Source organism: Natator depressus, chromosome 6 (assembly GCF_965152275.1).
Source record: "Natator depressus isolate rNatDep1 chromosome 6, rNatDep2.hap1, whole genome shotgun sequence".
NCBI classification, from domain to species: Eukaryota; Metazoa; Chordata; order Testudines; family Cheloniidae; genus Natator; species Natator depressus.
Genome location: NC_134239.1, coordinates 116578170 through 116600779, shown reverse-complemented (window position 1 = coordinate 116600779; position 22610 = coordinate 116578170). Strand labels below are relative to the sequence as shown.

Below are 22610 nucleotides of genomic sequence, written 5' to 3'. Positions count from 1 at the left end.
CTATAGAACCTTAATTGTTGTGATGTCTATGGGAAGTCTCTGTCATATATAATGACATGATCTTGAAAATTTCCCATTGAGAAATGAGCTCAAAACTCATTATAGATATAGATACTACTGATTCTATTCTAATGTATTCCAGAAATAAAATATAAAAGATCTCTGTTAATTATTAGGCAGCAAATAGAACTCTACAATGAAAAAAACACTAAAGACAAAAATCAGCTGTTTCTATCCATGACATCTGCTCCAACTGGACTCATGTTTAATAATAATCTGTTGCTAGGATCAGGCTTGAGTTTATATGTAGAGGCCTCTGCAGAGGGAAATACTTTCAGAATTCCTGGGTGTGTCATAAATAATCAGTGGCACTGAAGAGAAGAGAAAAAAAGAACAAGCAATCTGAAGATCCACAGTAGGAATGACTAAAAAGAAAAGGAGTAATTGTAATTCCCGTTGCAACATCAACATAATGTGTGCAGCCAAACTAGTTTATCAGCTGCCACGTATTAGTTGTATAGCAATGAGCACCGTAGAAATAGTTGCTTATAAATAAACAAGCAGAGAGTAAGAATATTACCCACAACTTTGCAATATAATCGTCTGTGTATGAGTTCTAATCTAATTAGAACTTGTCTAGATGGGGAAATTTACTGGCAATGTAATTATACTGGTATAGTTATGCTAGTAAATTTCCCTGTGTATATAAGACCTAAGTTTTTAGGAGCTGGGTCATTTACTTCCATTATCCCAATGATTTTAAATCCACATCAGTCCCAGATTTGGAAATCTGCATGTAGCATATGACAAGTGAAACACACCTACGGGGTTTAGAAATATCAGGCTCAAACAATGCATCCAAATTATAACAGCAACAATAGAACGTTCTCAGGCTCACTGGAGGCAGGATTGTTTTCCAGTTATTTAATAACCATGGTGCTAATCCTGAGATCACAAACGTGCACATTGGACCAAACGCAGTAGAAGCCCTGTGTGCTGGATGGTACCATGGTCACTTCCACATGGGAAGAACTCTGCTGTGGATCTTGACCCTGCAAGGTGCGGGGAAGGGGGCATGTTGGGGGCATGGATCCACAAAGGAGAGAACCAATACAGCTGTGGCTCAGAGGGCTTTGTCATCCACTCTACACCCATACCCAGCAGGTTGTAGCTTGGCTGCATGGGTTTGTGGCCCTTATTTCACTTTTGGCCATCTCTGAGCTCCACTGTGTGAGCTCAGGATTTTTAGGATTGGGTCCCATAGGAAGACTCAGTCGAAGTGCACAATGTTTACACAGGTAACCTGTGTAATTACTGCAAACACACATTATTAAACTGATAAATTAATTTGTAATTATAACGCATAATTACACAGATTTTGCTGAGAATAGCATCATCTCCACTATAAATCATATGGATTCTACATTTGGTAACTTCTTTTTTTTTTCATAAAATTAAATATCATGACTGTCTCTGGAGTAAATAAAAATATACTCACAAAATGCAGTGATACAAATTATACACTTAAAGCTCTGAAATCTCCACTGGTGAAGCCTCTAAATCTATCTCAGACTCTCCTTTCTTCGGAGTCCAGAATGTAGTCATAAAGGCTGTTTAGGAAAGCGCCGTTATCTGGTCATCTCTCTTGAAGTTAAGCATGTACGTAAGTCTCACTGGGGACATGGGACTTAAAACAGTGTTGCTACCTCTCATGATTTTGAAGATAGTCCCATGATTTTTCTGAGTTTGACTCACGATTTTTTGAGCTCATGGGGTTGGCAATACTTACAGAAGCTTAAATGCTTTCCTGAACTTTCAAGCGAGATGGAAAGGCAAAGGTAATTTCTTCAGCTGAGGTTTCTATCCATACTGAAATGGCACACTGCCATTCAAAAGCTTTTAATTTTTTTTAAAACATAGTTTTTTCATAATTTACCCTTTAATACATTCTGTTATAAGGAACTGCTACACATAATAGTGTCAGATAGTTATCCAATAAAAGGATCAGTGTAAATGTAAAATAAAAAAGGAAATATTTAATAGGAACAGGAAAGCAATAGCAATCAATCTTATTAACCTAGTGTGTGCAGTAGATTTATTAAGGCTAGATATAATACAGTTACTCACACTGAATAATATCTTACTTTGAGTGAAGTCCTATTGAAGTCAAAGGTACTATTTTTGGAGTCAGATGCTACTCCATGTGAGTAAGAAGGTTGCAATCTAGCCCTAAATTTATGAGGCAGATATTGCACTGGGTTTTCATTTTGGATATGTAATAAATCCAAGTACAGTATAGGTTGGTTAAAATTATTATGATTAATTTATGTGTACTATAGTAATACCTAGAGACACCACCTGAGATTAGAGAGCACATAGTAAGAGAGTTTTCTGCCCTCAAGAGTTTACAGTCTAAATAGACAAGAGAGATAAAGGGTGGGAGGGGAAACTGAGGCACAGAGTGTGACATGATGTGTGTCACAGCAGGTTAGTGGCACAGCTGGGAATAGAACCCAGGTCTACTTGCTCCCAATCTAGGGCACTATCCGCTGCATTACACTTTCTCTTTAACATTTAAAATGTCTTGATTTTTATTGAGACTTCCATAAACACCTTTTGTCTTTTAAATACATTGGAAAAATAATCACCGTAGAACTTTAGGGCCAAATCCTACTCCGCATGTTCACAAGCACATTGACTTCAATGTCATATGAGTCAGATGAACAGGTTTTGGCTTTTAGTGTAGTGTCACCTCATGAAATAGGCCCATGGAAGACAGGAAACATTGGTATTCAGTATATACATATCCTCTCATTGTTTGGGGATTTCAGCTGTTTTGTTTTTAGAGGTTTGGCGTTCACTCTTAAAGGAACACTGAAAACTGGGAGCAAGCTTTCTTCTTGATTGAACATTCTTTTAAGATTCTGTAGGCTGGGGTGCTGAAACAATTTGTGTAGTGGGGGTGCTGAGAGCCACTGAACCAAACTGTAAACCCTGTATATAATGGAAACCACTTCAAGCCAGGAGGTGCTGCAGCACCCTCTGCACCCATAGTTCCAGCACCTATGTATGTAGGAAAGAAAGGCAGAATGCTTTTTCAGTGTTTCTCAGTCTTAAATGTTAGCCTTTTGTTCGAACCAAATAAACACAGAAAGGAGAGGTTAATTTTCAGCATAGTGATTAGGAGTTTAGATACACAAAACTAAATATTAATAAATAATAAGAATTGGGAATGCCACTCGTTATACTTGGTGCTGAAAATGTACTGTTGTTTGTGAACAGAGTTTGTTTAAGATCAGACCTGTTTGACTTTATTTAATTTTTTAACTTTTTGATAAAAATATCAGTCTGTATTTGAGAGGCCAGTTTTTCTCCCACTGTCAGGTTAAACAATGTAGTTACTAGAGTCACATACATAACACTATGTTTTTTAAAAAGGATACTGTATATTGTTCTCTAAGATGGCATTAGAGATGGGGGAGGCGTCCACAGAAGGGAAAAAACGAGGGCTAGAAAATAAAACTCCTTTGTGAGAAATAGACTTTGTGGGAGAAGGGGGTAGCTAAGATACAGATAGGAACAGCAAGAATGATTGTTCTGTTATGTCAACCATCACCTTTTTTGTTACACTTTAATTGTGTAATCTTTGCAAGCTCAGCTGCTATTGTTTTCAGTCTGTTCTAACAATTACCAAGCAGGAAAAGAAGTCTGTAAAATATAAAGATTTAAAGAAAACCTTTTGGGTTAGTCTGTAACAAATGTACATGAGCCTTTGTCAACCTGATTTCCTACAAAAAGCCTACAGTGTTTTGAATCTTTCTAATTGCAGTGCTTTCCTTTTTATGACAAGACACATTTGAATCCATGATTTGAATTCTGGAGTTCAGCCAGCCGTTAGAAATAACCTGAATAGAGCCAAGGGACAATAACTTTATGATTCAAAAAGTAGGCGTAGTCACTTTGTTCTACATAAGCTAAGGAAACACCTTAGCAGGAAAAAGAATAAAGCATGTCTCCTATCAGACTATAGCATTTAAGAGCACCAGTTCTTAATGAAAACACAGGTGCTTTCTCCTGAGGTGCTGATCTCCTAACTTTTCTTTTTCTTTCTCATTTCAGTTTGTCAGATGAAATAATGTGGGAATGATACAATCTTCAAGGAGTTTAATATGGCATGCAAGAAATCATCTCCATCAGCTGAGGAGCAATCTTCCACGGAAATAGATGATCTTCAGATTTCACTGCACGGTAAGTTACGCAAGTTTCATGTAACTTTTCATGACAGTTTTTGACAAATGTCTGTGGCTGTGAGTAAGTTGAGTGAAAATCTGAAATCCAATGAAACATAAAAATAGTATCAGATATAGTTCATTTATTTCTGTACTGTACACAGACTTCTGTAAATATCTCGCCAGAGGCTTTTCAACTGGAAAGTGAAACACAGTACTGAGCTTTTCTTCATGGTATTTACAGTCATTGCCTTTTTTGGAACAGATTTTCTCACAGTTTCTTATGTTTTCTGTAGCTGAACACATGTTACTGTAAACAATTGTCAAGGAAAATATTAAATGGTTACACAATTCCTATAATCTATTATGTATCTCTGCAAATTAAAAAATGCCTTTGCTTGCCTAATTTTTATGTGCTATTAGTGGAAAGCACTAAAGAGTCTTTGCTTTAGATAATACTTTAGTCTTGCTGCATTTTCTTCTTATTTCTTGTCTCCGTCCCCTGTGGATATATATTTCAGGGCCTCAATGAGCATAAAATCTCTCTGGCTTCCCCACAAACTCATTAAAGACCAGATTCTGCCCCCCTCACTCACACTGAGTCACACACTACAAAGCAAGCAGTCCCCTTTATTTCAATGGGACTACTTGAGTCATAAGGTGCTGGTCAATCTGAGTAAGGGAGGCAGAAATGGGCTCTAAAAATGATAAAGCTAAAGGTTGCTTAAACATTTGTTGGAGTGTGCAGGACTGAGAAGCATTTCTTTCCCCCTAAACTTGTCTCTTTGGATAAATTTTGAAATGTGTTTTTGAAATAGCAGTACTCGTCTTGCACATTAATAGGGAGTTTTGTTTAAATGTTTATGGTATGCTATGTTTCCTTGCTTGGTTTCTTTGATAGCCAATCCTACAGTCTTTCTGCATGCAAAAACTGATCTTGATTTCAGGATCAAGTCCATTACAAAGCTGATTTTTCAGTTTTTTGTCTGCTGTAGGGGGAAACGGGCTGCATCACCGCCAGTAAAAGGATTTCTCAATGGCTCAGTTATGGTGAAATTACTCTTTGATTTATTTGAGGGAAAACATTGAAGGCAAATGAACCTGGTGCAAAAAACGAATCTGCAAAGTGTCTTCTGTCATCCTGATCTGCACAAACATTTCTTGAGCTATGAATTGTGATTAATTACTATTTACAATGATCTAAAGCTAAACTTCTTTCTAACTGATATCTTTTCCTTTTGCACTTGACTTCATTACAGTCAGAATACATCAACAGAATACATCAACGGAATAAGAAGTGAGACCCTGGTAGAACCTTTGGGGCAGAATTACAGAACTGGAAATATATGCTTAGAAGCACTAAAGACATATTTCTTAACATAGTAGACAGAAACCACTAGCCTTGAAATCAGTAGATCCTCAATAACAGATGGCAAGTGGGAATAACAGGGAAATTCAAGAGCAAACACTAAAGCTAAGAGTTTTTCAGAAATAGAAGCCTAAAGTTAAGCTTCTATAAGTAAGATTTGCAAAGTGTCTGGAGATTTTGTGTTTGTCAGTTTTTGGGTACTCAGCTTGAGACACCTTAGAGAGGGCTCATTTTCAGAGCGTGAGGGCTCAGTACTTTCTGAAAATCAGATCACTTATTTAGGTGCTTAAATATGGACTTAGAAGTCTGTCATTAGGATGTTATTTTTGAAAATCTTAATTCTTAACTGTGTGATTTATGTTCACTTTTGTATAATGCACAGGTTAAAAGAAACTAGTGTGTATCTTTTAGTTTTGGAAAAAGAAAAAAACTGAGCAGGCATGTAGTCTGGGTGACTAGCCTTGATAATACATTCAGAAGTCAGTACATTACTTTACCTGGAAGGCATCCAAGGACATCACAACATTGATCTAATCTGGTTGCTATAGGGACAAAGTCAATAATTTTTTCAGTCAATCTTGGTCACAGCCAAGCAATAGTTCTAATAGTGTCAAAGGAATATTTAACCATTCTACTAATATGTGTAAGGACCAAATTCTCAGTTTAGATTAGATGAGCAATTCATTTTAGATTGTAAACTTAACGGGGCAGCGACCATCTTTTTGTTCTGTGTTTTTACAGTGCTTCGTGTAATAGGGTTCTGGTCTATGACCTGGTCTCCTAGGTATTACCACAATACAAATACATAATAATCAGCTGGTATAAAATCAGTGTAGCTCCACTGAGTGATGGTTTTTATGTGTTTTATGAGAACTCTGTGATATACAACATGCAGAGCTACAAAAAGATTTTGAAATATTAAAATTACAGGTTGTCACACCCCATGGCCATCAAGATTATAATACGAACTTTTGTTTAAATTAATGTTAATGTTAATTTGTTAAATTAATGTCAGCATTCTGCATTCACTGCATTAGCTACTGAACTTTTAGAAAGGAAAATTGTTCAAGGTGTGGCAACTTCCCCTAAAATTGTCATACTTGACCACAGAAGAAAAGACATGGTAAAAGAAAACTATATGTAAAAGGAAGAAAGGTAACTTGGTTCATAGTGAGTCAGTCTTTGTAGTTAGATAGTTTAAGAAGATATAAATTAAGTTTAATAAAGCTTGAAAATGTTGGATCAGATTCTAGGTACAACACAGGAGGTGAGGAGAGTGGGAAGGATGGTGCAAAGGTGACCTTACACCCAGTATTGCCAGTCCCAAGCATTCACAAATCCTGCTCCAAAATTATGAGATTTTAAAAATCTCATAAATCATATATTTGCTCTCAGTTTTTTGAGTCTTTAGAGTGTCATGTTTTCAAGCTTTACTCCACAACCATGGGAGGGCTAAAAAGTTTTACTTATTTATTTATTTTTTAAACGAAAGCTGAGATTTGTATGTAATCACATGACTCCAGCAGCTGGGGTTTTAAGACACCAACTCTTGAGAGACTCTTAGTAAAATCACAAGATTTGTCAATGCTGTACACCTCCAATATGCTGTACTGCTGCAGGGTCCGATGTGGCATGCAGCATACCTTAGAGCAGCCTCCGAAACTGCTCTAATGTGTGGTGGCTCTGCATAGCCACTTAAAGGGGATGCAGCCAAGTCTGGAACTGGACCCATTGTACTGACTGGGTATATGTTTACAATATTTATCATTCATGTAGGAAGTGTTTAATAAATGAGGGGCTACTCCTGCCTGGGCAGAGTGTATTGGAGATCATGCCCAATACATGATGCATTAGTTAAAAGGATATTGCCTCTATTGTATTTATACACGGTGCCTAAATCAGACAGTCGCAAACTGTGGGGCCTGGCCTCCTGTGCAGTGTTTCGGTGGGACCTAAAACTCTTGCTTCACTTGTTTATTTACACTCTTATAACTAAAAGATGGCTGCCTGGGATTTTGTGTTAGATTTCTGTGTTTCCTTCTTCCAGCTTCAGCTAAGGGTTCTCCCATGCACTCAGCACAGCTGCAAGGGCTGAGCAGATGTTCCTCTGCAGTGACTGCTCCTGGCTGCCAGGTGCCATTCCACTGACAGCAGGGGCTGTCTTTCCTCTGCTCTCCTCGCATCCTCCTTGCAGATGCCCAACCAGTGTGATACCAGTGAGGGAGGAGGCAGCAGCCAGTTGCCCCCGTGCTTTGTTGGCAGGGTGGTGCAAGGGGCAGTCTGCTGCCTAGCCCTCTCCCAGTAGTTGTTCTGCTGGAAGCCTGGTCCCATGGAGAAACTTACAGGCTGCTCTCAGGTTTCAGTTTGGGTCACTTTTGTCCTCTCTAGACAAGCTGTGGGCATAGAAACCAGCTCCTCTCCCTTGCTGAGCTGTGCTGCGGTAAGGCCACGTTGCTCAATGCCCTTTAGTACCCAGGTATGCCACAAAAGGCCGGTATACGATTATATGCAAATGTCTCTAGTACATGGGGAGGGGTGGCTTGGGCTCATTTCCTTTGATACAAGCAGGGCCCAATGGTAAAAGGTTTGGGAGCTACTGGGCGAAGCAGCTCTCATGTAATCCAGAAGTTACCTTGAAATGAGGAGAGGGTGTGAGGGCAGGGGTGTATGTGTGGTGGAGGTGAGCAGTAAGATATGGCAGCTGGGCTAGTATCTGGAGCTGATTAGAAGCTTTTCTCTATTTGCAGCAGGACATTTTATTCATTTCTTTGATGCAGGTTAGGATGGGTTGGTAAGTGTCCCAAAGGACACACCTGGTCCTTTCCCCAGCTCACCTTTTCCAATACTAATTCCTGGCAGGAAAGTCTGGATGCACAGGGGTGGTAGGTGTGAGCTCCCTGCTGAACAAGCCTAGGCAGGATACAGAATTTACTTTCCGTGCTTGCTGAGCCAATTTGAACACCAGCACTGGAGCGTAATTCCCCTTCTTAACCCATTTGAGAGCCACTTAACCCTGTGATTCTGTGTTGATAATAGAAATAAAGACAGGATATCTCTGAATATGAAATATGCTGTTGAGTTCTCCAATTATACGCTGCTCTATCCTTTTCATGGAATATAGAAAAGGATTAAAATGATGGTGTATGGCCAGTGGAGTGTACAAGTTACAATTTTTTTTTATTTGTAGAGTTGATTGGTGGTGGCAAATTTGCATAAATGGGAGTAATGTGTTCTTTTTAGTAGGTTGCATCATGTTGGGTGTCATAGCATCAGTGGACCGCAAAATTCCACTACACAAATAGTTTAGGGAGGATGAGAGGGTTGGAAAAAAAAAAAGCAGGTTTTCAGCGTGTTACATTTAGGAGCTAAATACCAAATGCAAGGATGTAGCCTTTCAACAGTTCATTAGCAGAGTAGGTGCTCAGTTGTTTTCTTTATTTATTGACATGTATATATTAATATTTGATGGTACCCAAAAGGATGATAATATAAGAGGATGAGAGCAGAAACTATTTTAGGTGTGTTTAATAATTTAACATATTGCAATGATTTAATTTAATTCAAATGTTTTGAATAGTCCCTGAATGATTAGGAAGAAAGAATAACAGTGTGTTTTCTGTTTACTTGAAACCTCACAAATAGTGATAAGTGGATAATTTTTTCTGCATTTTATATTAGAGTACATGCGTCTTTCCAAAATTGCCTTCTGCTTATCTGTATCGCCTTTATTTTACTTGCATGAGTATGTACCTGTCAGGTGGACTTGGTATTCCAGAGATTGCTCAAACTGGGAATTCCTAGATGGTAATCCTCTGGGATCTAACCTAATCCCTGGTCTATCCAGATTGCTGTTTTATTACAACTAGGGATTCTGGATTTTAACTAGAATAGGAAAGAGTCCATTAAACAACACTGGCTCTGTTTTGCACGAGTCACTTTTAAAAATGGAAAAGTTCCTATCAGGGGACTTACAGTGAAATTTACATCCTGTTTATGGTGTCTGCTGTAAATCCCAGTATCCTGGCATACTGCAGTTCACTTCTTGATTGCACATAGCAACTGCATGGCATGCGGCCTTTTGGTATGTGGGCTTAGGATGCAAACAGTAAATGAGATGTGCTAAAAAAGTTTGTATGAGTATTTTTCTTTCACTTTTCAAGTAAACCTATAAAAACAATTGGTCTAAGAAGTTACCTGGTATTATAAGAGCCAAAACTCAACACTGAAAATGAGTAAAATAAACTCCCCTACCCCCAGTAAAGAGGAAGGATGGTCCAGTGGTTAGGGTGCTAATCTGGAATGCAGGAGGTTTCCTGCTCCAGAAGAGATGTCCTGTGTGACCGTGGGCAAGTTACTTAGTCTCTCTGTGCCTTAGTTCAGTGGCGATAATAGCACTGGCCTACCTCATAGGGATGCTGTGAGGATAAATAAAGACAGAGGGGTTCAGATACTGTACGATGATAATGGGGCACATAGAAGTACCTTAGATATCTAGATAGATAGAAACCTAACGATCACAAAGCTCAGTATAATGAGTCTTCTTGAGTTGGTGAAGGTGTCTGTGGGCTGGAGAATTTGCTTTCAATTTCTGGGAATGGGAGGTCATAAGTAGGTGGTTTGGGGTCAGGGGCTCACATTTACCTGCTGCACAGAGGGGTGATGTGATGATTAATATCTGTGCAGCACTTTGAACACACAGGGCCTGATCCAAAGCCCACTGAAGTCAATGGAAAGACGCTTGTTGACTTCATTTGGCTTTGGACAGGCTCATAAAACTTGATGAAAGTATCTTTATTACTGACTGATAACATAACACTGTACGGGTGGACATTAGCATCAGCTCTGGAGACTTCTTTTTCTGCCTTCCTATTAGGAGTGAATGAAACTGCATTGATTGGTGGAGAGGAACGGAATAAATAGAAATCACTGTTTTGAATTTCCACCCATATGGCAAATGTGTAATTATTTTTCTAAAAGTGCAGGAACTTACCCAGCACTTGCAGCTAACTGGAACTGTGAAAAGGAGGGGGATGGGCGAGGCTATGCTAGAGGTAATTCTACCTGTTCAAATGAAAATGGTAATAAGATAGAAATAAATGAAGTTGCAGGATTGGTTCAGTTATTTTAAAATAATGTAATTTAACTGTTTAAAATCCATATCTCTAAAAAATCATGCAGTATCAAATACTTCATTGGCTGTGATATCCCAGAGATCCTGCTAATGAATAACCTGTTCAGTATGTTCACTGTATCAGAATGTTTTGACAAGCACTCAGGGCCAAATTGTGGCCATCTTGTGCTGGTGCACTGTACCACCACTTCCTGCGTGCAGGGAGAAGCAGGCTCTTCAGTGCTGCTACGTCCCACCTTTATGCAGCTGTGCAGGAAAGGATGGGAGAAGGTGGGAAGAGGGCATAACTTAGATTTCTCCCCTTCCACATGCCTGGTGGTGTAATTACACTAGCATTTGAGGGTATGTCTACACTGCAATGTAAATCCAGGGTTAGTAGAATCAAGTTAGCAGACCCTGGGTTTGTTAACCTAGGGCTTGAGTGTCTACACTCATTGAAACCCCAGATTAGGAATTGTTGAACCGTGGGTCACAATCTGGGGCTCCAGAGTCTACTCTGCATTATGTATGCCTGAGTCCAACCACCCATATCCCAGACTTTCTAGCACCCTCCCAAAATGTAACCATTCCATCCCTTTGTTCATGGTGCAGCATGATAAAACCTGACTGTCCACTAAACTAGACTGTCCGGAGGACAAAGAAAGTCAGTCCTTAGGATTGTGCGATAGCTTTGGTGGACTCTTAGAGTGTGAGCCCAATGGGGCTGTGTCTACACAGCAAAGCAATAGGGCTTGAATCCTGGGTCCCGGCTTGACTCAGGCTTGGAACTTCCACCCCCGTGGGGTCCTGGTATTCTGGGTCTGAGCCCAGGGTGAGTGCAATCTGTATGTTGACGGAAGGGGGGTTAGATTTGAGCTTGAACTCAAACCCTGGGCTTACAATGCAGTGTAGACATACCTGAGTGTGTGTGCTGTGACAGATCTATACCTATCACAGAGTATTCCTTTCCTGGAGCAGCGGGGAGACCAGCTGGGAGATTGCAACTCCTTGACTCTCACTTTTTCCTTTGGGATGCTCTTGAAACAGTTCACCAATGCACTGCCCTATACTATGTACTAGATCGCATGCCAGTGACCTAGCCTTTACTGATTAGCCTGTTAAGTAGTGGCTGTGATTGTCCATGTCAAGACACACTAGTAAGTGTCCAACAGTTACTCTTTAGCGTCAGTTGCTGTATGTAACAGATTAATTATTATTGTTCCCCCCCAAAAGTTATTCTTTAAAGACTGATTTTAAAAAGCAAGAGAAAATAAATCTGAGATTTTTCAGGTGTTCTCATATTGTCAGATGCATGTTTGTCTCATCAGCTCCATTTTCTGGCATGGTAAGTTTGGGCACTGATTTTGCCAGGGATGAAGGAAGTGCTGTATTAGTTTTTTGGATAGCTTTATTTATTCTGGATCAGTTACATTTTGAAAACTAGGGCAAGATAAATCCAAGGCCGTTTAGAGTCCTATTAAAATGGCCAACAAAGAACTCATTCATACTCCTAGAAATAAAAATCCTTTTTAATGAACCGCATGATAGATACAAGAATTTGAGCTTTCATAAATCATTAAAGCCTTGGAGTCTTAGACTAGCGGAAATACACATTCACCGTAAAAATGAAGAAATAATCATCTGCCACTCTGCTAGGAACATGTCTAGAGTAGAATGTGTGGGGTGCGTGGGCAGATGTGTGTATACTGATCTGAATGTTGTACTACACCTGGCTACTATCCAAAGAGCTCTGTGAACTGTTGGCTATTCTTGTAATGGAGCTTGTTATTGATTCATGACAGTTCTTTTTATGGGTCAGGAAAGTAAACTAAGCTGTAGGCTAGATATGTGCTCAATCCTTACGCAGCCCCACAGGGTGTAGAAAGGAGAAAGAACTCCTTACCCCCATCTTTGCATTGCTTTCATGATGTCTGGGCACAGTGGCAGCTGTAGGCTGCAGGGTCTGCACCATAGGTTTTTCCCTTGGGAACAACTGGCAGGAGAGTGAGCAGGAGGGATGGGGAGTAGAGGGAGCCAATGTACCCTGCATAGGGGGGAGAATATCTGACACCATTAAATGGATTATTAAATTACCTGTCCCCAGTTCAACATGTGAGACTAGTTGCCTAAGTAAGGACTATTCCCATGAGAAAATATTTGCAGGATCAGGCCCATATTGTGTAACACTTTTGGACATGAACATCAGAAGCCACTGGCCTGATAGAGGCAAAAGACAAGTGCAAAGGGCTTAATGCGCCTCACTGTCTCTCAGAATCAGGCCCAAAAGCTAGTTCTCTGGCTCAGCAACAGCACAGTGTGTGTGAGCTAAGGGTGGGGCAAGAAGGGAGATGGAACCACTGGCTTCAGTGAAATATTGAGTCTTGGGTATACATTCCTTTTCAAATGGTAGAAATACCAGCCGTGCTTGCCTGCTACAGTCAGTAGCCACCACCCACTCAAATTTCAGTTAAATAATTGGCAAAGGCTCCATGATATTTTTGCAGCTTGAAATATAGCAAGGGGGTGTGGCTTGCTTATGTGCTAACTTGAATCCGATATCTTGGTGTTGTTTACCTAATTCCTAGAGCAGTAGTGATTATGATTTGCCTCAAATGCTGTATTTCTGTGTTTTATGTTTTTAATGTTATCCCTTTTTCAAAACAAAAATTATTTTGATATTCTATTTCTGCATGCAGTGAACAATAATATAATCACGAGAGAAAATAGAGTGCTACATACTTGGCTGTGGTGGAGTCAGGGTAGTACTATTACAAATACTAGATACAAAGCATGATGGGTTATGGAGAACCACAGACAGATTGTTTAGATGTATCATGCAAAGTATTATTTTGATGTGCAGAATATGAATATTTAATTCTGGGCAGATTTAGTATTAAGGCTTTGGTAGATGATCTAGAAATATGAACCAGAATTAGCTATCTACTTCTTTAGGTGTAGATCCTGCACTGAGCTCTGCCTCTTTGTCCGTACAGAGTCTCACTTAATGGAGCTCTGTATGGGTGCAGAGTTAGATGCTAGTAAAGCCTGATGCAAGACTGGGGCTTTGGCATGGGAATTTGTGTTAGCTGTATTCCATGAACATAATAAAAGTACTTGCTACACTTGTGTGAAATGGGTTTCATTTTCTCAAGCAGAGCAGTAAAGCTTTTTTTGTGGGCATATGTTCTGGGATCTTTCTACAGGGGAATTGCTGGATTTTCATTGTAGAGTAATTCTGCATTTGGCCTGCAGTGCCAAGTGAACAAACCTTCTCTCATATTTATCTTTTGGATTATTTGTGCAGTCATATAGCAGGAAGGCTTTGGGGCACAAGGGCTGTTCAGTTTCAAATGATCCCCTCTGCTAACATTTTTGTTTCTACCAGTTGCCTACCGGTTTAGAATCTGGACTCATTGCATGGTTAGAGATAACTCCATCCCCGAGATGGTTGCTAGGTTTTCAGTGCCCACAGAGCCCCTCCTACCAGCAGCCCATTGCTCTCAGATCCAGTCACCTTCTACTTCATAGTGGGAGTTCTTGTTGAAGGCTGTGTAGGGGCAGGCACAAGTCTGGAGCTGTGCACAGGACACTGCAGTGACTGCAGAACGGTCTTGGACAATTCTGTCAGGCCATCTTTGCTCTACTTTCCCCTCACACATGAGGGAGGGGAGAGCCTTCAAGACACAGCTCTCCCTGTCCCTTCCCAGGCAGGTATTGGGCTGGCATCCCTCCCCTCACAAAGCTTGGCTGTTTGGGGAATGGTGTTGGGAATTGTGAGGTGGGGGGCTTTGGAATTCACCAATTCCCAACCTGAGGGATAGGTCACAGACAGCCTATGGGTGGTATAGCCATTACTCCTCTGCACCCTATATGTAGGAGTTCTGGGACTCGGGATCTATGTAAGTGCAGATCCCCAAACCCCTCCTCTGCTCACTCCTCAAGCAGACACTCCCTTTCTGGTGCACTGGGGCTGCAGAGGGCCCCGTGCATGGTCACTCTGCCTGCACCCTCTCCTAGCGTCCTGCATTGTGTCAGTGATGTGGAGATCGTACTACTGGCCCTCCCGATCTGGATGAAAATCATACTTTGCGGATAGAGTTTGTTCCCTCTGCTGGGCTGGTACAGTGTGATCTCCCCTACCCTTTTCAGTCTGTTTTAACCAATGTTCTAGATACAACATTACACATCTTAGCTAACAAGAGCATTAGTTTCAAAATGTCCCACGAGTGTGCATACAAGTTGGAACCAAGAGAGAGGGATAAGTGCCATATACATGTCAGAATTTGTCCTAATTAAGTGGCCAAGTTAATTGGCCTGGTTTAATCATCTTTCTAGTTGGATTACCATAGGTCTGTTACCGTGCACCTCAGATTTCATGGCTTTAATCAGATGGGTTGCAGGTAGTGGGAGAGCTGTCAGGGGAGAGGAAGGTTGGTAGCAACCTAAGTTGAATGAAATATATGCCTAAAGCCTGGGAGGGACACCGGAGAAATCAAAATAGATTATGCCTTTAGATTTGTTCATGCAGCACAAATGATTTTTCAGCCTGGGAGCTTGAGACCTGTGAGCCCAAGTCAGCTGACCAGGACCTGCTGCCGGTTTTTTATCCCTGTGTAGACAAACCCTTAGTGATTTTTGACACTTTTGACAATTTTACCCTAGATCTGAACTTTTAGAATTGCAACAGTAGATTTATGCTGACAAAAGGCCTAAGGCATTTGAGGCACATTTAGAAATAAGTTGAGGTCCAAGCTGTTTTAGACATATTGCTTTGTAGGCTCATTTGTTCATTTTACTATTTGCATTAGTTGAGCTTTTAAAAAAAATCTTAAAGAACATTAAGATTCTCTGTGTGGATGGACCTTTCCCTCAGATAAAGCCCCATCAAGTCCAGTAAGAGTGCGCTTTCTGGTTGTGGAGCTTTTGGAGATGCTTTCATTTCTGAGTGGAGGAAAATACCAGTTAGATTCCAGAAAATAATATTAAAATCCATGTTAAAAACCCACTGAGATAACTGAAGACAGAACTTAGATTTGAGTTGGAGTCCATGTTTCTCTTTGAAAAAGTGAAATAAAAATAGTTAAATTGTTTTATTAAGTGATTTTTCTTTTTTCACAGTGGAGCAGGAATGTATCCAGAAGAAAACCTTCACTAGTTGGATAAATTCACAGTTGGCAAAGGTAAGAAAATGGTCTGTGGAACATAGTTTTGTCTCATTGTCTTGCAATAATGAGACCGTAGTTAAGGTTGCATCAGAAATGCTTTTCAGGTTCTGTATCTCAAAACCCTTTTTTTTATAAACATGCCATGGGAAATTTGAAGCAAATTTCACTCATTAATTAATATGTGTGAGGAATGATCTTCAATGTGTATTTTATATTGATTTATTGTTGTTTATTTAGGAAATTTGGGAAAACAGGAACAGTGAAAAAGCCTGATTCCCCCGCTTCCCCCCTTACATTTGATGCCCTCTGCTGTCATGTGAGCTGTAACACTGTGACATTGGAGATAACCACTCATCACTCACCCTCCCCCAGTTCGTTTGCACACGTGGGGAAAGTTACTGTTACCCTTGTTAGAGAGACAAGGTGGGTGAGATAATAGCTTTTATTGGACCAACTTCTGTTGGTGAAAGAGTCTCTCACCGAAGTTGGCCCAATAAAAGCTGTTACCTCACCCACCTTGTCTCTCTAATATCTTGGGACCAACGCGAATACAACAACACTGCATCCTATCGTCATGGCAATGGCTGCCTTTGATAACTGATTTACCTCAGACTATGGTAGGTCACAGGAGTAATTGTAATGGAAGCATACTGTGTTTGGATAAGTTCCTGTTGTGCTGTTTGGGTTTGTACTGTTTCATTTCAAGGTTAATTGTTTGTTACTATCCTCCAAAAGGGTTACATGAATACAAAGCTACAAAATGACAGCCCCTTTTCTGTGCTTCTTCTGGTTTTCCAAGGGTTTTATATGACTACAAATTAATTTAATTACTTTGAATATATTTGTCGACATGACACTGTGCGGTGAAATGTGGCACTTCACAAAGATAACAATGGCAATAAAATGTACATTGAAAACAACAAAGGTGGAAGTGCTCTATTACAGTAACTCCCCACTTAATGTTGTAGTTATGTTCCTGAAAAATGTGACTTCAAGTGAAATGATGTTAAGCGAATCCAATTTCCCCATAAGAATTAATGTAAATACGGGGGGTTAGGTTCCAGGGAAACTTTTTTTTGCCAGACAAAAGGCATTATATACATTTTAAACAATTTTAAATAAGCAATTTAATACAGGTATTAAACAGTCTGGCAGCCCCCCATCAGCTCCCCTACACCCACCTCCGCTCCCTCCAGCACCTCCCGCCCGCTGGCAGACCCCACAGATCAGCGCCTTCCCCCTGCTCCCCCCGCCTCCTGCCCGGGGCAATCAGGAAATTCAATAACAAAAAAGTTTTTGTTTAACATTCTTTAAGATTGCCTTCCTCAGTAAACAAACCATAAAAAATAAGAAGTACAAAGTTAAGGATATAAAAGGATTAAAAAATTGCAAAGTCAAGCATTATCAGATTAGGAAATGCCAGAATGAATGTCGCCCAAGGAACCTTAATTCAGTGCCCCTGTGGTATGATTGTTATATAGTCTTTAATTACATGCAGAAGTGACTTTGTGAACCCCGTTTGGTGTAATTGACTTGCCAAGCATCACATAGGAACTCTGTTGCAGAGGCAGGGATAGAATCCAAGCCTTCAGGTGGCATTGAACTATCCTGACCACAAGACCATCCTTTGTTTTCCTCCGGCTTCTGGCTCATTCACTACACACCTACCAATTTCTGCAGCAAATGAGGCAGGGGTCCTACAGACAACAGGCTCCTTCACTACACAATCCCAATTCATCCCTAGAGCAGATCCATCCTACGCCCTGAACAAACCAGGGTTCTGTGTAAAATAATAATAATAATAATATGGGATCATGTAATTAATGACTGTATCGTAATGCATATGCACAAGTGAGCTGAATTAAGATTGCATGATCAATGTTCGTTCTGGCATTTCCTAACTCAAGAATGTTTCACTTCGCAAACTTTTTATCCTTTACTTTGCATTTCCTAATTTTTTATGATTTGTTTACTGAGGAGAGCAACCATAACTAATGTTAAACAAAGTTGTTGTTTTTTTGATGTTGCTGCTGTTTGCGAATAAATTTAGAACTGTACTTTGGAGAGCAAAATGTAGAAGAATGAATAAACCAAACAAATTTAAATATTCATGGTTCAACAGGGAAAATTAGCCTGGAAAAGTATGTTTTAACTGTTGAATAACATGCACATGGCAGAGACGGGTGTGTGTGGTTATATATTTTTGTGGTGGTGTTGGTTGGTTGGTAGGGGTTTTTTTTGGTGGTGTTATATAGGCATTATCATAGGCTGTTTGTTTTATTGTTGTATATTTGTGCTACACTGGAATGCTTTTAAAACATTGTTTTAATTCAGTGAAAGTCAAGGATGGAGGCAGGTACTTGTAAGCTTTCACGAATCTGCTCTGTCAATGCATTTTGGTCCTGACCTGTGGCGTATGAACTGTTTCAGTGCTGGTCCCTTCTTGAGCAGAGATGGGGAGCCACAGTGTGGTTTTACGAAGTCTGCAAATAGCAAGCAACATTGAGGTCATTTTCATTTATCTCCAGAGTCAATATTCAAACCTTAGGCTTCATTGGTGAAAAGCAAGAACATTAATCAGCTGCTTTTTCTGACCTTCATATTTTTCAAAATTAGTTACTGGAAATTTTGCATCAAAACTGAGTTACCCTCCTCTTCTTAGCCTCCTTAAAGGCATAGCTAGAAACATGATAATTTTGGCCCGAGTACAGGAAAGCGCTTTAGTGGGTGCTTCATTCCGCCCTTATTTGGGAAAGCATTTAAGCATGTGCTTAAAGTTAATTGGCTTTAATTACTTTAAGTTAAGCATATACTTAAGTGCTTTGCTGAACAAGGATGCTCTCTTGAACTGGGGCCCTCAGCTTTAAAAGAAATCTATTTTCTATATCATTCTGTTGAAATAAGCAGAAAAATGGTAAGTGGAACAAAAAAAGGGCAAAAAAATAAAACTTTTTTTAAAAAAAGAAGCAAAGCAATCAGTGATATTTTGCTCAATGATGATTTCCGAATTCAGTATATAACTTGCATCTAAATGTATTACTTTTGCAGCATACTCCTCCTTCCGTTGTCTCAGATCTATATACAGATGTCAAAGAAGGTCGTGTGCTCTTAGACCTGCTGGAAGTACTTTCAGGTCAACAACTGGTAAGATTAAAATAAAGGAATGAAATCCTGACTTTGGCCTAAATCCTGTAAAGATTTATGGATGTGCTTAACTGTAAGCATGTGAGCAGTCCCACTGGAGTCAGGGGGTGAGTATCCTGTCACACCTTCCACTGCCAGGAACAACTGTCTCATGGCTTGCAGGCTCTCTCATTCAGAATCAGCTGTCCTTGTTGCAAGGGCTAAAGCAACAAGAACTTACTGGCACTGTGCTTGAGCTGACTGCTCACAAGGGTCTTGATGCGGCAACACTTAAGTCAATGGGATGCCACTGGTGTCAATGGATGCAAAATCAGACATCAGTCTTTGCAGGATTTGGACCTTTATTGGTGAACAATCTAAAATAAAACAGATTGTCACAGCTGATAGAGCAATATTTTCGTTTTACTTTGTAGCCACGGGAGAAAGGATGTAACATGTTCCAGTGCAGAAGCAATATAGAAAATGCCTTGAAATTTTTAAAGAACAAATCAGTGAGTATTAAAGTTACCTTTAAAATTCACTCTTCACACCAGTTTAGTTTGTTGAACATGTTCCTTCTTTAACAGTGATCCTCTTTTTCCAGATCAAGGTCATAAATATTCATGTTGCTGACATTATTGAAGGAAAACCTTCCATTGTGCTTGGCCTAATTTGGACAATTATATTACATTTTCATGTAAGTATTGCAGTGATGTGAGCAAGTATTTTTAATAGAGAAAAACATACAAAAAATTGTGGAATAAAATGGTCACAAAATGAGATGAATTATGCATAAGCACAATGTATGCCTGAAGTGTTGGCTCAGAGAAGAAACATCTAATATGTTCTAATTGTACATTGTAGCTGCTTCTCTGAAATGGGTACTAGGGTCCCTGTTAGCTGAGCAGGATATGATTGACAGCAGTGTGATGTGCATGTCAATATTTTTTTATAACTGGTTTAAAATCATGGGCCAGATTCTGGCTGAAGGTATGTGCACAGGAGAGACAGCTATCTGTTCTCTGGTCTGGTGCCTGGGCCTGGCCCAGTCTGTAGCAGCCCAGAGCTGCAACAGGGAAGGTTCTTCTCAACCCTGGGCTGGAGCATGCTCAATGCAGACAGAATCTTGGGGGAATTAAACTGGGCCACTCTGACAAGCCTCTTCTGAGAAAGTGTGAACAGTGATTTTTACATTGTTAAACTCTCCCCCTGTCTCTGGTAGATTGAAGAACTTGCATGGACCCTTGGTAGTAGTTATAATCAGCCATCTCTTGATTGTTCGAGCGTTGTCGACTCATCTTCAGCTGCAAGCCCACAGGCAAGAAAAAGAGGTAAAGTTAAGAAACGGTGGAAGATATCTGCTAAAAAGGCCCTCCTGTTGTGGGTGAAGGAGCAATGTTCAATGTAAGTACCATGAAAGCGTATAAACTGTATCTCATGTTTATTTTTACTGTCACCCTATAAAGGCGCTATTTTGTCTGTTTAATTTCTTAGTGACTGATTACTAGGTATAACAAAGAAGTAGCACATTAGAATCTGGTTGACATTTCACATCAATTCTAACAAAGCTTGGATTTCAAATTTGGGGTGTAAATATGTTGACGTGTGTCCTTTAAATATAAGAAGTTGGAGCTAACGTTACAAAGAAAACACTGATAAATAAATTGACTTGTTTGGCTTTCTTTTTTATCAGCTGTCTCCATTCTTTGTGTAATGTGCCTACTGCAATGCTTGCATGCTTTGCCAGTTTTAATCCTGTTGGATTAGCATTTACTGGTTCTCTTAGTAACAAAGTTACACTAATCGTCCAAGAATTTGTTGAACAAAAAAAAAAGCAGAATGCCTAGAAAAGAATCAGCATCCCAGTTCATGCATTTTCCCCCCAGAGCATTGCACAAGCCAAAAGAAAGAGTTTCATGAGCTAAGGACTTTTTATAGAGTTAAGAAGGCTCAGGCTCTGCTCCAACAGAGATTTATACACCTGCTTCACTTGACACACGGCAGGTCATTCCATTGACTTAAATGAGAGTGCTAATCATGTGCATATGATTTTGCAAGATCAGGGCTTTACATCTGAATTTCCTTGAAAAGCCACTGCCTCGCACAAATACATTTTAAAAAATATTACCGAAACCTCAGCCCTTTCGTTCTAGCTCTCCAGGTTACCTTTTCTGGTGTCACCCCATTAATCTTCCATTCATGTTAGTGGGAGGTTAGAGTGTTCGTCAGCAAAGCAGGTGCTTTCTGCTGGATGTATATACGGGACTTGTCAGGAGTTGAATCTTACATTTTCTATATTTTTCATTTGTTTTATTAAGGCTATGGGGTTTGCATGTAAATGAAAGCTCTCTCTTTCCTTATCATCTTTCTTTTGCCTGTCTTTATTCAGAAAAGGTATAATCTATTTGATTGCGATTAGAGTGGGTTTAACATATCAGTTACTGCTATAACATATATGTAAGACCAACATTGGTTTTTAAATCAATGGACCCTCACGTTTTAATCATGAAAGATCACTGACACCCTGCATTAACCCCTGTTCACATACCATCATATCCACTATACACAAACTATTTTTTGAGGAATTGTTTTCTCAGGACTCATTGTAACTGATGAATCTTCTATGTACATCAATGTATCATCTAGACACCAGATGCATTGTAGAAATTGTGGGATCCCTCTCTAAATATTTTTTTCATTTCTCTAGTCCTAATTCAGTTGAACATTTTGGAAAAACAACAACTTTCCAAAAGTAATGTAATAAATTTAAGGCTGGGATTTTCAAAAAGGCCTCAGGTAGTAAGACGCCTGACTCCTATTGGCTTGTTGTTTTTTGTGCTGTAAAAGGCATTGATAGATGCCTTAAATGTAATAAATAAAAAAAGAAAATTTGGTCATCCAAGTGCCATTGCAGCACATAGCAAGAAGTAAAAGCAGCATGATACTAAGCAATGAAAAATATTTCAGTTTTTAAGTTTGTTGGACTGATTATATTGACCGTGCATAATGGGGCTGACTCAGCTTCCACAGAATTGGAAAGTTTCCCAGTAACTCGAGTGGGATTTGGATTAGGCCCAGTCTGACATGATTTACATTGTACTGATAACTGAATATTAAATATTTTGAGAAAACAGAACATGACATTTTATTCTTTATGATTTTGGGGCAGGCATGGATCTATCAAAGTGGCAGATTTCCAATCAAGCTGGAGGAATGGACTGGCTTTTTTAGCTATCATCCATGCTTTAAGACCAGATTTAGTTGACATGGACAGAGCAAAGGGTAGAACCAACAAAGAAAATCTGCAGGAGGCTTTTAAAATTGCAGAACATGAATTAAATATTCCAAGACTTCTTGAACCTGAAGGTAAATGATCTGTTTTGCATACACTTGGTATAAGATCTGATGCTGATACTGTCAAACCAGTGTCCGTTCATAACAAAGGATACGTCTACACCGCAAAAAAAATCTATGGCAGCGAGTTCTAAAGCCTGGGTCTGTGGACTTAGGCTCAGGGCTCACGCTATGGGCTAAAACTACCAGTATAGACATTCCCACTAAGGCTAAAGCCCTGTGAGGGGAGTGGGTCTCAGATCCTGGGCTCCAGCCTAATT

General features: G+C 39.8%; 1 protein-coding gene across 1 annotated transcript in view; it reads left to right on the top strand.

Annotated features, from left to right (window-relative positions):
• SYNE2 (spectrin repeat containing nuclear envelope protein 2) overlaps window positions 1-22610 on the top strand; it is a 264558-nt gene that overhangs the window by 20232 nt on the left and 221716 nt on the right. The window contains exons 2-8 of the mRNA XM_074956361.1: window positions 4120-4248; window positions 15827-15888; window positions 18922-19017; window positions 19431-19508; window positions 19601-19693; window positions 20219-20400; window positions 22166-22362. Coding sequence (XP_074812462.1) covers window positions 4170-4248; window positions 15827-15888; window positions 18922-19017; window positions 19431-19508; window positions 19601-19693; window positions 20219-20400; window positions 22166-22362 — 787 coding nt within the window. The 5' untranslated portion in view covers window positions 4120-4169. The remainder of the gene's footprint in view (window positions 1-4119; window positions 4249-15826; window positions 15889-18921; window positions 19018-19430; window positions 19509-19600; window positions 19694-20218; window positions 20401-22165; window positions 22363-22610) is intronic.